The sequence below is a fragment of the Peromyscus leucopus genome, chromosome 23 (genome assembly GCF_004664715.2).
Source record: "Peromyscus leucopus breed LL Stock chromosome 23, UCI_PerLeu_2.1, whole genome shotgun sequence".
Taxonomy (NCBI): Eukaryota; Metazoa; Chordata; class Mammalia; order Rodentia; family Cricetidae; genus Peromyscus; species Peromyscus leucopus.
Window position 1 is genome coordinate 7,039,619 of NC_051082.1, and position 17,070 is coordinate 7,056,688.

At 48.6% G+C, this 17,070-nt stretch overlaps 1 protein-coding gene across 10 annotated transcripts in view; it reads left to right on the plus strand.

Annotated features, from left to right (window-relative positions):
* The window catches only part of Cit (citron rho-interacting serine/threonine kinase), a 182,609-nt gene that overhangs the window by 120,455 nt on the left and 45,084 nt on the right, over positions 1 to 17,070 (plus strand). For all 10 annotated transcript variants that reach the window (XM_037198628.1, XM_037198629.1, XM_037198631.1 and 7 more), the window contains 2 exons: positions 1,355 to 1,552; positions 12,645 to 12,698. In XM_037198628.1, the coding sequence (XP_037054523.1) occupies positions 1,355 to 1,552; positions 12,645 to 12,698 (252 nt within the window). The remainder of the gene's footprint in view (positions 1 to 1,354; positions 1,553 to 12,644; positions 12,699 to 17,070) is intronic.

Below are 17,070 nucleotides of genomic sequence, written 5' to 3' on the forward strand. Positions count from 1 at the left end.
GAAATCAGTCTGTGCCTGCCGAGGCCAGTGGAGGCCGTCAGATCACACAGAGCAGCTGACGTAACAGGTGCTTGTGAGCTGCCTGATGCGGCTTCTGGGGCCTGAGCTCAGTCCTCGGCAGAAGCAGCAAGTGCTCCTCCCTGCTCAGCCCTCTCCACTTCCAGCCCAACTCCTGTAAATTCTTAGCAGAATTTCAGAGATTCCATACCTCGGCTGTTTCTACTGCGTCCTTTCGTGTCCCAGCTATTACACGTGACTACAGAGTGAGGGTGGTTGACGTCATCTCTCTCCTCAACTCGAAGGTAGAGACTGTCTTGCCTCTCCATAGTCTCCTCCACACCGAAAGAGCTCCTTAAATTTTTCTAAAATGAATGCCTAAAACATTGAGTAGATGGATGGATAGATGGTTGGGCAGACAGGGAGAAGAGTGCTTACCTCGAGACAGGACCTTCAGGCAGGGCATGTAATGAGGATAAATCAGCATGAGAATATTCAGGAGAATAGAATCCAGCCCCTTGTGGCAATGGCATTCTAATTATAAAGGTATCTTTGTTATTAATAAGAGTTATTTATATCCACTTACCCTTAAATGTTTTTCTCACCTGGATGATTATTAGAGTTTTTATCCGAGACTCCCACCATCTTGTCTTTCTTTGGAAACCTTCCTAAGCATCTGCGTTCCTGTGAATTAGGGGTGGTCACTGGGTCATGGCTGTAGGACTCCTCTCAGTGATCCCCAAACCCGTGGCTGCATCTGAGTGTGAGTTAGGGGTGGTCACTGGGTCATGGCTGTAGGACTCCTCTCAGTGATAGACAAACCCATAGCTGCTCAAGTGCCCTTTGGAAGACAGGGAAGCATTTTCATATCACCCACACACATCTCACATAAAACACCACTGAGATGCAGTTACTCTCCAAGAAGCTATACTGGCCGGGCAGTGGTGGCACACGCCTTTAATCCCAGCACTCGGGACAGCCTGGTCTGCAGAGAGAGATCTAGAACAATACAGCTGCACAGAGAAACCCTATCTGGAAAAACAAACACTACATTGTCCTGTTCAGGGGAAGATGACAATTCTCTTCTATGTGTTATGTGTTCAGGCATGTTCAGTACAGACGCAATCTCTCTCTGAATATTTTCAGTCTATGGTCGAATGAATCCACGGAGGCGGAATCCAAGGGAGAGCTCACTGCACATCTGGCTGTGTTTCTCAGTGCTGTTGCTCTGAGATGCACGTGGTCCTCTCTGACCAGGCTGAGCTGTCGGTCCAAGACCAGGTCTAAGCTTCCGGCTCTGCTGTGTCTTCTCAGTCTCTCTCCCCAGTCCACTGAGCGTGTATCTCCTCCTCCTCAGGTCAGCCTGGAGCACGAGGAGCAGAAGCTGGAGCTGAAGCGCCAGCTCACGGAGCTGCAGCTGTCTCTGCAGGAGCGCGAGTCCCAGCTGACAGCCCTGCAGGCAGCCCGGGCGGCCCTGGAGAGCCAGCTCCGCCAGGCGAAGACGGAGCTGGAGGAGACGACGGCGGAAGCGGAGGAGGAGATCCAGGCACTCACGGTTAGTCTTGAGCATCTCCGGCAGGTTCAGGAGGTCTCAGCCGGGAGGAGAGTAGGCGCCAAGTGTCTTTGTTTACTCTTAGAGATGTCAGGAGAGGGAGAGAGAAAAACCGATTCATGGGTGTGGATAGTGGGTGGAAAATAGCTCGTGTAGCTTTTGTTGACTAGCTCACCCAGTAAGATCCGCCTTCCTGAGCACTCTGGAAAATTCTTCCTGTTCTCTTTTTCAAGCCATCATTGTTACATGCGAAATTCATTTTCAGCTGGAGTCTGTGCACTTGAGTCTTCTACCTTGGTGTTTAATAATCATAAGAAATTAATCATTTCTGTCTTACAGTAGTCTTTATACCTTGTCCCTGGGAGTTGTTTTTGCTTTGGTTTGGTTTTGGTTTGGCTTTTGTTCCTGCTTGGTCTCATTTGTGTTGCTATTTCTTTTAAGCCATAGATTCTGCTTTGTGTCTTTATTTTATTTTTGGAGCAAGAGTCGTTTTAAGATGAAGGTTTGCTTTGTAGCCCAGGATGGCCTTGTACTTATAATCCTCCTGCCTGTGCTTCCTGATTGCTGGGGTCTCGGGTACACACTCCCATGCTTCATGTGCTTTTTCTTTCTTTCTTTTTTTTTTTTTTTAAGATTCCTTTTTATTTAGACTTAATGTGTGTCTGTGTGAATATATGCCACGTGAGTGCAGTGCCTGTAGAGGCCAAAAGAGGGCGCCAGAGTCCCTGGAGCTGAGGTCACAGGATGTTGTGAGCCACCTGGCTGGGTGTTGGCAACCAAACTTGGGTCCTGGAAGAGCAGTACACACTCTTAACTTCTGAGCCATCTCTTCATCCCTATCCATGTCTTTTGTATGCCTCTGGTATGATCTGGGTGGGGAAGAGTCTCCTGGATGAGAGATGTCACCCTTTCTCTAACAGCAACCTAACATCCCTGACATTTCTGAGAGACATGTTTACCAAGCTGGAGAGAGTTCTCTCGAGGGTCAGTGTGGGAAGGCATCACTCCATTCTTTCTGGAAGACTTTGTTGGCCATTCCCATTACCACTGACCATTCCATAGGGACCCAACCAGGCTGATAGATGGATAGACGGAACTCATGAGAGGCTTTCCTGTGGAATGCCAACTCATCAACTTCCGGAGAGAGGAGCACCTGTTGGTTGACTGGGATTCCCTGGGTGGGGGATCCTGACATCTCCCCATGCAGGGCAGATTACTTAGAAGACCTCATTACTGAAGGTTGGAGAGATGGCTCCATGGTTAAGAGCACTTAACATCTATTACATCAAACTAAACCTGAGTTTGGTTCCCGAACCTGTGTTGGGTAACTCTAGCTCCAGGGGAGGATATGATGCCCTCTTCTGGGCCTTCCCAGGCCCTTTATAGACTCTCTCTCTCTCTCTCTCTCTCTCTCTCTCTCTCACACACACACACACACACACACACACACACACACACACACACACACAGATAAAATCAATCTTAAAGAAAGCATGCCCCATTGCTTTTGGAAGGCTGCATGGTGGGCACAGACTCCGAATGGAATGAGCTTTAGTGGCTATATTAGACAGCCCACACATTTCTCATAGTAACACACTGTTCCTGCCAAGCAGATGGGTGCAGTCACGCCTGCTGGTCAGGGTACCCTTTTCTGTGGGCAGGGCACAATGCAGCTGATTTGTTCAATGTTTTCTTTTTTGTTTGTTTGTTTTTGTTTTTTTTATAATGGGTGCCTTATCAATTCCAATCCCGCTTGGATGCTGGCCCTGTCTGCTTCAGCTAGTATCTCTGCATCTCTTAGAGGAGAATTACTTTTATAGGTTGTTTGCATTCATTGCTTATGACTTACCTTGTTTAATAAGGTGTGTTTGTGTGTGTCTGTCCATCTTTAAACTAGTTTTATTGTTACAAGCTGCCTCCTGCTGTTGAGTTTAGGGATACCATTATTTAAACAAGATTGAGAATGTGATCTTCCAGGGACAGGGTCCTCTGGAGACCGACCAGTGGACGCCACAATGGTTTACATGATACCAGGGATACAGAATGACTCCTGTAAGGAACTATGCCGCCTTGGTTTCTGGGACTTCTGCCAAGTCTGGATATTGATCGAGCCCCAAAGTTCTATCATCTCTACCAGAAAACTCATTATGATGCCACTTGCCCCTGATATTTAGTCTGGGGGAAAAAGTCATGCCATCTCTTTGTTTATATTCTGCTTTGAGAGTGGATTGAAAGTAGTTTGGCAAGATACAAAGCAGGAGAGCTGGACCCAGTAAGAATGAAAAGGCAACCGTGGGGTAGGCGCCTAGAAGACAAGATGGAGGGAGGGAGGGAGGAAGGAAATGACCTTGAAGGAGTGTATGCCAAGAAGATGTAAATTTTCACTCTAGTTGGGTGAATGGCAAGGAAGACAGACAGACTTTCTTAGCTGCTATTGGAAGAACCACTGTTAGTTAATGCATTTTGTCATCTGTTTTCTTGGATGTACTCTGAGAACATCCAAGCTCGGAAACAAAGCCCGAGACATCAGCGCCTTAATCCATCGACAGAGCACTTGCTGTGTGCCTAAGGCTGTGTCGTTAGCCTTTTCTCCCAAGGATATTAGCCTGTGATCCTCGGTTCATATTTCTCTGCAGGGCCCAAGGCTGACACATGTATTTCTCTGCTCTGTGGGAATCGGGCGGGGGCGGGGGGGACAGGCAGTGGTCATGTATCTTTCTGTGCCCGTGTGGACGGAGGAGGACATAAAACAGAGCGTGCGTCACTGCCGTTTATCTGTGGGAAATGAGTCCCTTAAATCCTGCCTTGCCGCTCTGGTTGGAATGTGCTGTGTCTACTGGCTTCTTAGAGCCCTGAACAGAAGCTAGTCACGACTTAATTTAGTCGGATGAGATCACTGCCTTCAACAATCCTTACAAAAAAACCAAAAGGCAAAAGCCGTCCCTAGTTCTAGGAACTCGGGCTTTCTCTTGCACATGAAGGTCCATGGAAATATAGGACTTGCTCATACTGATGGTAGACGACGCTGGTCATCACGACACAGCAGCCCACGAGAGGCTAAGCCCACGAGAGGCTGAGCCCACACAGGAGACCTTGGTCCAAGGAAGAAAGAAAAAGGCAGAAATGTCATGGGTCGGACAGCTGGTCGGCAGACCTGTCCTGGGTGAGCCCTCCACCTCATCCCCGCATGGCTTCCATTCCCTGCTGAGGTCTTGAGCCTTTGCCTGTTTGGCTCTTTCTTGATTGTGTCTCGGACCTGGTTATGGACAGCGTGTGGCTGCCAAGTAAAGGACTTGGTTGGCTTGGTTCTGAAGAGCGTATTTTCTAAGAAAAGGAAAAACGGCCACAAATGCAATACTTCATTACTTTCTCATTGTTTAAGGCCCGCATTTAGATCCAACATGAGCATCAATCAAATTAAATCAGCCAGATCTAGAGCGACCTCGTAGGAGGTGTGTGAGCCTCACGGCGTGATGTTTTTTATCCACGAAAGGGAATGGTCAAATGGGCTATTATGGCTTAATTCAAAGAGGCGGGTCACCACCCAGGCTGGGAAGGGAGCAGTTGCCTGGTCCGGCCTCCACCCCTGGGCGAGATTGGATGGAACACTGTTCCATTAGAGTTCTCCGTTGAAGGATCATGGCAGGAGCAGCTGGGAGGCCTTTGTGTGCCCTCTTTGTTCTCCGCTTCTCACGCTATCCAGCCTGTTGATCGCCTTTCCGTTGAAATTGGCCACAAAGAACTGAGGTTGGATCAAGCCAGACACCTGCAGCAGAGTCAGACTGTAACCCCGCGCTTTCACAGACTGCTCCTGACTAACAGAAGACAGTCTTCTGCCCGCTTGCAACCCAGAAGACAGTGCCACCCCTTCCTGCAGAACTGGGTCTGCAGACTTCGTAGTGCACAGCTGTGTTTTGGACCTCAGAGTTCCTCTGGCTAGCCTGGGAGAGAAGTGGCGTGCACTTTGTATGCACCAGCAAGGCTTCGTGGGTGGCGCTGTGGTCCCGACCCCATGTTCTTTTACTCATTTGGTCAAGAGACCGAGCTGAATACTAAGCGGCAGAAAGCTTCGGGCACTGATGAGAAGATCCTCCTCACTGCGCAGTGCGATTACAGAAGCCAAAGCCGTCGCCTTTGCTTTGTTGGAGTCATTAATCAGTGCGGGCTCTCATCCCTCCACGAGAACATCAAGCTTCGTATTTAATTAGGAAGCTGTTGGCATAATGGTCAAGATGTGAACTTGAGGCATGAAACCAGAGAGGCTGGAGGCCTGAGGGCTGTGGATCCCGGAAGGTGGCCAGCCACCGAGCACTGCCTTCCTGTCCTCCACCCTGCAGTCCATCCCTCTTGCCATTGGGGTTCAGTTCCCTTTGCTCATAACTTTCCTTCCAATTAGTGAATGTGTAAAGACTCCCAGAGACAACTAGAGTGTCCCTGGCCCTTGGGCCAGGCCTCTAGTCCTGGGGTTCCCAATGGGCCTGGGGATCCCTGCGAGTTCTTGAGGTTCGGCTGTTTTCATAATAATGTTATCTACGTGGCATAGTTCGCTCTGTTATACTACATTCACTATGTTAACATCTTTACTTTCTGGGGTCCCTGATAATTTTTAGAGCATAAATACTTAATTAGCACCCACTGGTTTCATTGGCCTAATCCAAAGCTTGTCTCAGGTATATCACCTTAAATCCATGTTGTGTGGTTTCTTTCTCCAAGTTTAAAGGAAACTTAAATATCTTGTACTGTTTTCTTTTCAGTTTTTGAAAAGATTTATTATTATTATTATTATTATTATTATTATTATTATTATTGGTTTTTCAAGACAGGGTTTCTTTGTGTGGCCTTAGCTATCCTGGAACTCACTCTGTAGACCAGCCTGACCTCAAACTCAGAGAGATCCGCCTGGCTCTGCCTCCTGAGTGCTAGAATTAAAGGCGTGAGCCACCACTGCCCGGCTAGATTTATTGATTTTTATTTTATGTCTATGCGTCTTTTGTCTGCACGTCTGTCTGCGTTACGTGCATGCAGTGCTGGAGGAAGCCATAAGAGGGTATCAGATCCCCTGGAACTAGAGTGGTAGGTGGTTGTGAGCGGCCACATTGGTGCTGGGAATCAAATCCCCCTACAAGAACAAGGGCTCCTAAGTGCCGAGTCACGTCTCCAGCCCCTCTTACTGTTTCCTTTCTGGGGTCAGTGGGGTGGTCAGTAAAGCAGATGGCGGTGCTGACACACAGAACAGGGTCAGTTTTACATTCTGTATTCTTGCCTCCCCATCAATGATAAAGCAGAGCCGTGATGTCGGCGACTCAGTACATTTGGCCTCAGCGAGGTTTGGTGTCTGATGGGTCCAGATGATCCAAAGCCCCCATAATGGTGATTTTTTTTTTTTTAAATGGGAATGAATCATCCATGACTGAAACGTCAGATTCCAACGGGACAGTTGAATGAGTTTTTAATGGCGTAGACTTCCCGGAGTCTTTGCTGTTAATAAAGTGGAACAAGGTAGAAAGTGTAAAGGGCTTCGGCTCCCCTGTGTGGCCCAGGGAGCCTTAGCTCTGAAAGAACTCACTCCACACACTCTGTTTCTTATTTGGGAGTTTATACCAACTGGGGGTAGGGGCGGGAGGGGGGGAGGTGTGGTGTATGGATGGATGTGTCTGCATGCGTACGAATGCCATGTGAAGCGGAGGCCAAAGGTCTGAATCAAGGGTGCTCTTCTAGTGCTCGCCACTTGATTTTATTTGAGACAGTGTTTCACTAAACCTGTCCCTTGCCGATTGGCTAGACTGACTGGCCAGTGAGTCCCTGCAATCCTCCTGTCTCTGCCCGCCCAGCCCTAGGCTTATAGCTGTGCTCACGGGTGCTCAGCTTCTTAGGTGGGTGCCGGAGAACAAACTTAAGCCTTCTCCCCCCCTTCATTTTCATATTTTCTAGAGTGACCTTAGCCTGGTGAGGGCATATTTAAATAGATCGAATTGGCTCGCAGACCAAAAATCTCTACTATCTCTCCCTTTAAAAAGCAACAATAGCCGGGCGGTGGTGGCGCACGCCTTTAATCCCAGCACTCGGGAGGCAGAGGCAGGCGGATCTCTGTGAGTTCGAGGCCAGCCTGGGCTACCAAGTGAGCTCCAGGAAAGGCGCAAAGCTACACAGAGAGACCCTGTCTCGAAAAACCAAAAAAAAAAAAAAAAAAAAAAAAAAAAAAAGCAACAATAATAACAAAATAAACGACCAAAACAACACCCACAAGTCTTGCTGCCCCCATGAGGAGGTGATTAGTGTGAGAGACTGTTCTTCCTGGATAAAGCCTTCATGTTGTCCATGGTGATCATGGCGAGCATCGGAGTGGCCTGAGGGGGGGGCGCGTCATGGGCCAAACTCTGCTTGGTCATTGGCTGCAAATGAGATCTCAACAGTAGTTAGTACAGATGGCTTTGTCCTGAAGCTGGGTAAATATTCTTCTCGCCCCAGCAAATCAGCCTGTTGTTGATGCTGGGTATATTTAGTCAGCAGCCCATCACGGTACGAAGTACCCGAGGTAATTCACATATAAAGAAAAGTGATTGGGTTGGGGTCACAGTTTCGATGGCCCTTGTCCGTGACTGGTCGGCTCCTTGTGTTTGGCACCGTGGTAGAGTAGCGTGTGGTGGTGGTGGTGGTGGTGTGTGTGTGGCGGAGGTGCACACTGAACACGTACTGCTCACCTCGTGACCAGAAAGCAAGGGTGGACAGGGAGAGTAAGGGACCGGACCCACAATCACTTTCAAGGTCATGACTTTAGGGACCTCCCACCAGGCCCTCGGCAACTCTCAGTAGTGGGTCTACATGGACAACATCTAGACACAGATTTCTAGTTGCCGTGGTCCTGCCTGAAGGATGTCTGTGTGGTGTGGGTCTGCTGGGGAGACGTCCCTTTCACCCTGTGTCCGTGGCAGGCCTTCCTCTCGTCTTCCCTGGGGAGAGATACTTGTGCTGGCTACCTGAGAACGCTCCTCTGTTGTCCTCAGGCCCAGCCCTCCCACAGCACCGTCTGAACATCCGACGTCCTTGTTCACGCGTGGCTGTGCTGCTCAGGGTTTTTTTTTTTGTCTTTGTTAACACGACACAATCCAGGGTCATCCGGGAAGAGGGACCATCCAACGAGAAAATGTTTCCATCAGCTGGGCCTGTGGCATTACCGATGGATGCGGGAGGGCCCAGCCCACTGTGGGTGGTGCCATCCCCTTGGCAGGTGGTCCCTGGTTGTGCAAGAAAGCAGGCCAAGTGAGCCACGGGGGAGCAAGGCTGCTTCGGTTTCTGCCTCCAGCTTCCTATCCTGCCTGAGTTCCTGCCTTGACTTCCTTAGTGAAGGACGGCTTTGGTCTTGATGTTTTACCATAGCAATTGAAACCCCCTCCCCCCCCAAGGCAGTATCTCTTCCTGGGGAGTCTAGTAGGGCAACTGCAGACCAGAAAAAAAACATTCCACCCATGTCTGGCTCGGCGACCCAATGATTTTATTGTGGTTGCTCATATGAACATGGACAGCAGATTATGGACAGCTGTACCATCCAGTTCCCTTCTTTCGGCCATCATTTGTTGTGTATTCTCAGGAAAGCCTTCCCCTTGCCAATGAAGGGGAATGTTGATACGTCCAGCCCTCTGAGGACCTATCATCATCCAACCTGGAAGACAGCAGCCCAGCACTCAGCTTTTTGCTCTGTGTATAATGGTCTTTATTTGCCTGCTTTGATGAGTTTCTTGTTGCTGGTTTTAAGCAATTTGGTTGTGATGCACTTAAGAATAATTGTCTTCATGTCTCTTTCTTTTCTTTTTTGGGTGGGTTTTTTCGAGGCAGGGTTTCTCCGTGTAGTTTTGGTACCTGTCCTGGATCTCGCTCTGTAGACCGGGCTGGCCTTGAACTTAACAGAGATCCACCTGGCCCTGCCTCCCGAGTGCTGGGATTAAAGGCGGGCGCCACAGCCGCCTGGTGTCTTCATGTTCCTTAGACTTAAGAGTTTGCTGCAGTTTTTGTATCTGTGGGTTCAAAGCTCTTAGCAGCTTTGGACATTTGTGGCCGTTGCTTCTTGCAGCATTTTCTCCAGCTCACCCCAAACCCCTTCAGAGACTCCAGTTAACACGTGTTCTGCTCCCAGCTGCCTCAGCTCTCTGCTCGCTTTCACAAGTCTTGAAAATTTTATTTCACAGTCATCGCTGGGTTTTATTTTGTATTTTATTTCTATTGCCATGCCTCCGGGTGTACTGGTCTCTATCAATGTGTCTCTAACCTATTATAAACGTCTTGGAAAACGGACACATTAGAGAGAGCCTCATAGTTCTAAGGTTTTTAAGTTGCCTTATAGACTTTGATGGAGAACAAGTTTTGTTTTGTATAGGAAAATGACTCCTTTTGCCTCTGCCTGAGACTGGATGGTTTGTTGACTCTAATCCACAGTCTCTGGGGTCTCACGTCCCCCGGGGAGCCCCGCCTCCTCTTCCCCTCAGACCCCGTCTGTTGTCCTTTGAAAGCTTTGCCGATTTCTGCTGCCGTCCTGCTCTAAGTCACCATCGTTTGTTTCTTGACTGGCAACCCTGCCCTCCTCAGGGGCTTCCCTGCTCCATGGTCCCTTTGTCCCATTTTGATCTGATTCCCATGACATCCCAGCACTATTAAGACAACTGTGAGACCATGTTCTTCTTCCTGTCCTTGGTTTCCAGTTCTTTGGACTTTGAATGAACCCCAGATGCCTTTCTGAGCTATTTTTTCCCCCTTTCTCTTGCTTTGATTTTTTTTTTCTAAAACTGACCACGACTCAGAAGAAAAATCTAGTTTTCCTTGCAGTCCAGTGCAAGAGAGTATATACAGTCACCTTTGGAGGTTGATTTTCAGGACTTCTCACCGATACCTCAATTAGCAGGTGTTCAAGTCCCTTCCATGCAATGGCCTGGACCTTGGGCATGTCCTCTTCTGTGCTGTGAACCATTTCTAGAGCGCTTAGAATACTAATACAGTACAGATGCTGTGAAGATAGGAGACTGTGTTTTCTCAAGAATAGTGAAAGCCCACGTTATATTCAGTACCAGCGCTCTGCCCCCACCCTGTCCTGGCTGGGGCTTCTCTGCTGTGATAAAACACAGTGACCAAAATCAACTGGAGAGGGAAAAGGCTTCTTTCATCCTGCAGCTTGGAGCCCACCATCCCTGGAAGTCAGGGCGGGAACTCAAAGCAGTAACTGAAGCTGAGACCGTGGAGGAACGCTGCTCACTGGCTTGCCCTCCATGGCTTGCTCGGCCTGGTTTCTGCCTGCCCAGGTATGGCGCCACCCCCAGTGAGCTGGGCTCACCAGCATCATCAAGACAGACTCGCCTGTAGGCAAATCTTACTGAGGCATTTTCTCAATTGAGGCTTCCCTCTTCCCAAATGACTCCAGTTTATGTCAAGTTGACATAAAACAAGCCAGCACATTCCCCAGAATATTTTCTGTTCATGGCTGGCGGAATGCATGGATGCAGACCCCCCCCAGGGGGTCGCTACCTATGTTTCATGAATTCTAAGGTAACTCAAGTCAGGATGTGTCTTAGAGTCATATGTACACACGGACACGCCAGGGGTTAGTGGGCCCCCCCTTTTCTAAATGTCACATAAAGTTGAGACAGCCGATGCCTGTTAAACTGGGTGGATTATGGGTCTAAAGCAAAGCTTTTGAAGTCAGTGCTCGCCTTTACCACCCAAGGTACTGTCTCCTGTCAAGCCCTTCCTGTTGAATGGAATGCAACCAACAGACAGACCGCATCCTTCCTTGACAAGCTGGCTTCTGGGTCAGAGTCTAAAGTCTAAAGGCCTTTCTTGCCTCGGGGTCTTTGCCGCTGTCTTCCCACACCAGAATGAAGACATAGGTTATGTGTGCGCATATCAGATCTTAGCGCTGATAGGAATTGTGTCTGTCGGTCAGCTTCCGGTTACTATGACAAAATACCCAGGTTATGCAACCTGAGGAAAAAGTGACTGCTCTTCATGGTACCTGAGATTCTAAGCTCGTGATCCTTTGGCTGTGCTACAGTTTGGTGTTATCAATGTGGGGCATATGGTGGAGGGAGGGGGAGAGAGGGAGGGAGGGAGGGAGAATGTGTTAGTTCAGGGTTCCGATATCTTCTTTGAGAACCTCCCATGGCCTCACTTCTAGCTAGGCCATATGCCTTGATGGCTTTACCACCTCCCATTAGTGCCGCAGGCTGACTACAAGTCTTTTACACAGGGCCTCTGGAGGGCCTTTAAGATTGAAACTATAGCAGAAATTCTGCTGTTTTAGGATAGCTTTGTCTCAGAGAAAGTTGGGGTGTTTACTCCCAGGTCAGTGTGAGTTGTTTTTTTTTGGGGGGGGGGCTTTTCGAGACAGGGTTTCTCTGTGTAGTTTTGGTGCCTGTCCTGGATCTCGCTCTGTAGACCAGGCTGGCCTCGAACTCACAGAGATCCACCTGACTCTGCCTCCCAAGTGCTGGGATTAAAGGTGTGAGCCACCACCGCCCGGCCAGTATGAAGTTTTGTGCATGTTTACTTCCAGGTCAGTGTGAGGTTGTATGACTCTTAACTTCCAGGTCAGTGTCAAGTTTTATGAATCTCAGCAGCTTTAATTTTTAAAAAGTCTCTGCTTTTCCTCACAATGTCTCTTTCTCATGCATGTCTGTGTCTCTGTCTGTCTGTCTGTCTGTCTACTAGGCTGGAAAGGGGGTCAGTTGGAGGGAAGAGGGAAAGTTGCTCATATTTTCAGAATTTGGGGTTTGGTTTAGGGCCAATGAAGAGGAGTATGGACATCGTCCTTTATTACCTCCCCTTCCCCAGCTCTCCCCTGGTGCTAGTGTGAATGTGAAAATGTCTGTCTGGTGTTTGTGATGTGGTCTGAGGAGCTGAACTCACTTAACATGGAGCCGTCTGTCCCTGTTACTGATGGCTGGTGCTGGGGATGAGGTGATTGATTAGCTCTCCGCAAGGCGGCTGCTGGGGCTGCTGCAGCCGGTCACCTGGCTTCCCAAGCAAATTGCTGGTCTCTGGATTCCACCCAAAGCATGTAGCATTGCATCCTACCTTATGAAAAACTTATAATGCGCTTCTTACCTTTTAGGCACATAGAGATGAAATCCAGCGCAAATTTGATGCTCTTCGCAACAGCTGCACTGTGAGTATAAACAAGCCAGAGATGAGCAGACGGGAGCAGAGGGCAGAGGGGAGTCTCTCTGCGGTGTCATTTATTGGTGACTGAGTTTCCGTACACTCTTGCAGCTTGCAGACCAGAGTGCTTTGTCTCGTTTTAGTTTTTCAGGGGGCTACTGGTTTTAAGGATGTTGAAACTATTCTTTAGGTTTGGGAGGGGAAGGTAGTTGGGATGGTTAAACCAGTCCAGCAATTCTCACTGTAGCTGGGTGTGGGAGCACACACCTGTACAGGTAGCTGAGGCAGGAGGCTGGTGAGACCAGGGTGAGGCCAGGCTACAGATGAGAACTTAACCTCGAAACAGAAAGCGAAAAACATTTTCTTTTCACCCTCACTATGAAACTGTAAATAGACTTAGTAGCTTCCATGATGCTCTCCAGGTAGCCCATCCCCTTCCCCACATGGGCAAGAAACTATCCAAATGCCAGGGACTGCTTCCCCACATGGCTTCTCCAGCCTGTGGCCTCTACCGAGAAGAAGGGCCAATTCAGCTGTGGACCAAGAAAGTGAATCTTCCTAACGGGAAAAGTCTTTCCTTTAATATGCAAATTCACCATCTAAGACCCTTGTGGGTGACATCACTTCTGTGAGCATCCCATCAGCAGGCGAGCGTCACTCACGGGTTACATAATCTAGTCAAGTCAGTGAAGAAGCAAGAGTCTATTTTGATCAAAATGAAGGACAGAAATAGGCCCCCGTTAGGAGACAGGACGCCGTCCTGATTGGTGCTTCCGTGTCTTTAGTCTTTTTGTGGATTTTTCGCTTTCTCGGTCCTCCGTGGTCCTGTCTCTGCTTGTACTATATACGCCTGTGAATTTCCAGAAACACCCCCTCCCACATGTGTGTACATCTGTCCTTGATCTTCACAAGGACCTCGTCACCAGCTCTAACGGGGCGCTCGGTCTTGGGTGCACTGTCAGAGTTTGGCATCTTAGCCACCTGAGCAGCCACATGTAGATGCAGCCGCAGGACATCCCAGCCCTAGACGGCTCCCACGATCCACCTGTGAGAACCCTTGGTCCCACAGGGTTCCCGTCATTCTGGCGCCAGAGCTGGGTTTTGTCTGACCTTGAACTTGATGTGAGTGGGATTGGAGAGAGGGCTGAGACTCCCTCCTCTCGCTTTGCGCTGTCTGTGGGGGTCTTTCATGTGGACCTGGCGACAGTTTGCTCTTTTTTTGTTTTCCGTGGTATTTTCAGTGTGTGACTAGAACCTCAGTTAGGTCCATTCAGCTGATGGGCTTTGGATCCTTTCCATGAGGAATAATTCCTTCCATACTTTAAAATTGCAAGTTTGGCCATAAGGGAACCTGCCGGTATGTGGAATTAATTTGATTTCTGGTTTAACTTATGTCATGTTTATACTTTCTAAATTTGATTTCTGTGAGACAATGATGTCTAATATTTGTTTCCTTTACCACTGGTATTTGGTGGCAAGGCCTCCGGGCCCTAAATTGACGGGGAGGGGCGTAGGCATCCAAACAGAGGGTCCTCCACTCCACATATCAGCTGGAACAGCTGGGAGACACAGTGGTCCAACCCATGGGCTCTGGAGTCAGGCAGACAGGGTTCATATTATAAAGTGGCCTCTAGAAGCTCCCATTTCCTCGCTGTAAAATGGGGCTAGCCTGTGTAGCCTCGCTCCGGCATGACACCGATGTTTCTGGTTCACAGTTAACGACTGTGGTTTGGGTGCTGGGTGAGGGAAAATGGGAAGCTGCCCGGTTCTGACAAGTATTTGAGTTTCAGAATCAGTAAAGACCTCGGGAACAGGGGCCCGTTGGCATTGGAGACAACCTCACCTCCGCAGTCATTAAATGAGATGAGGTGTACAACGTGGGTGCATGGGCTTCACCTTTGGAAAGGACCAAGAGATGGTGGCTTCTCCGGTTACCTCAGGCTCCTAGCATTATCTTTGGTTTGGAAAACTGGCCTTTCTATTTTAAAAACCCCGGGAACTACTGCTTCAAGGCATTTAGCCACAGTAGTGGGTATCCATGACACAGTCAAGTTCAAGGCCACTTTAAAGAGGCTGTGGGAGCTTGTCCTGGGTATCCCTTCCCTTTGGATGCTCTCCAAGATGGCCCCTTCCAGGAAGTGTCACCTCTGTTACTGGTAAGAGCTCTATGCTAACTCAGGAGCGCCCATTAGCGATCTCGCAAAGCTCGGAGGGCCGGAGACTTCCAGGCTCAGACCATTTCTGTGTTGTGAAGGGATTTTAAAAAAAGGATTCGATTCAATCTGGCACCCAAACCCCTCCCTAAGTCTGTTTTAGAGGGGAGCTGGTGGGCAAGCATATGACACAGCTTTAATTATGAATCAATCTGTCAGCTATAAGATTAAAAATAAATAATATGCAAATAGCTGCCTTCGGGAAAGTAGGCATTAAAATAGGATCAGTCCTGAGCCTTCTACTGATGCTCATTGTTTGCCTGGTCCCTCCCACCCTAAAACGCCATTGGCCCTCTTCCTAGGTTAGGTGTGATGGGTCAATGTGTGGTTCTGTGGTGGTGAGGTTCACGGGTAACTCCAAATAGAGAGCTTGGGGGTATGTGATATATATATATATTTTTCCTGACATTAAGAGTAGACAGTTTGATATTCTTACTTGCTCTTAGAACCGTAACAAGATCTGTTGTCTGCAAAACAGCCTGCAAGAAAACCTGGCTGGCCTCGTGTGGGGAAGCTGCCCCCTGCCCTGTCTTTTTTTTTTTTTTTTTTTAACTTGTGAAGATAGAATTAGGCTTTCCATTAATTTTTTTTAACCCTCTGTTCTTGGGGCCTAAAAGTTAAGGAACTCTCATAACTGAGTCTGTCAGTAAACAGACCATCTGCCCTCAGCGTGGAAAGAATTTACTCATGGTTACAAAGATGACCTGGTTGAAAAGCAAGGATACCAGGCATATTGGCACACACCCGTAATCACAGCACAGAGAGGCTGAAGCAGGAGGATGGTGAGTTTGAGGCCAGTCTGGGTTATATATGTCTCAGAAACAAGAGTAAGAGAAGGCCTAAGTGGTCTGTGCATCCTCGTCACCCGTTTCCAAGGACAGCATCACGGAGGGGTAAGAGACGAGGCTTGCGTTTCAGGCTGCGGTCAAGGTTTGACCTCTTCACCTGCTAGCTGTGTGCCCTCGGCGAAGTCACTTAGCCTCCTGGTTGCCCCAATTTTCCCATCTATAAAATGGAACTAAAACAACCCTTCCCAGAACAGTTGGAGGGATTGCTCGTTATACTTCAGCCCAGTGACAGCGTCTCATGTCAGCTCCGTATCTATAACCTCCAAGCAGGCAGAGACGGGTCCCACACCTCACCTCAGCTGCTTGAAAGGGGCAGAAGCCAGAGTGTTCTGACTTAGGCAGGAGGGACAGTCCAAAGAGCGGGGACGCCCAGTGCACACAGATGCACGAATGCACACGTTACCCTCTTCTAGTCAAATGAGGAAAATGGAGAAAATGGCAGATACAGAACCAACCATCAGATGCTGGGAACAGAAGCCAAGACAGGTCTCTCACAGACCGGATGACACTGGAATGGAGGGACCCTTCCCTCTTTAAGAGACCTACCTCAAGACAGAGAAGAGCCCGGACTCTGCCACCTCATTAGTTTTTCGCGGGTCTCTTCTTCAGCTCTTTATAATCTTATTTGGGGCAAAAGAGACGACAGGAATGGGTTCATAATAAACTGTATTTTTTTTTTCTTGTGAATCAAAGAAAGGAAGTAGGTGCCTAAAAGCTTAAATATAACCCTGAATGGCAAGGAAATTATATATTCTCTGCGAATAGATTTTCTGCAGTTGGTCTGTTCCCCAAGAGGCTTTCAGAATGAAACACCATTTTGGTCATTAATTTATATCTCGTCTCTCTCTCATGCTGCAGGACTCGAGTCCTGCAGACAATTTAAAAATAAAAGATCGAGAGTAAATATCTTACTTATTTCCTTGTCACAGATGGAGAAACCCACCCAAGTTCAAACTCATTTGAGTTCCATAATCTTCCAGGCTTGCTTGTTTGTCCCGTTCTACTCGTTGTCTCCCGGGAAGGGACAGAAAGAAACGAAACCGTTAGCCAGGGGGTGGTGGCTCACACCTCTGCTCCCAGCGCTCGGAGGCAGAGTCAGGCTTTGAGGCCAGGCTGTTGTACAGAGTTCCAGAACAGCCAGGGCCACACAGAGAAACTCTGAGAAAGAAGAGAGGAGGAGGTAGAGCAGGAGGAGGAGAGGAAGAAAGAAAAAAGGAAGAGGGAAATGGTTAAATAGAGACGCTTACAGTTTAGGGGAAGGACCTCCTTCATGTAGGATGAAGGCAGGTTGAATGCGTGGAGTTGTCGATCTCAACTT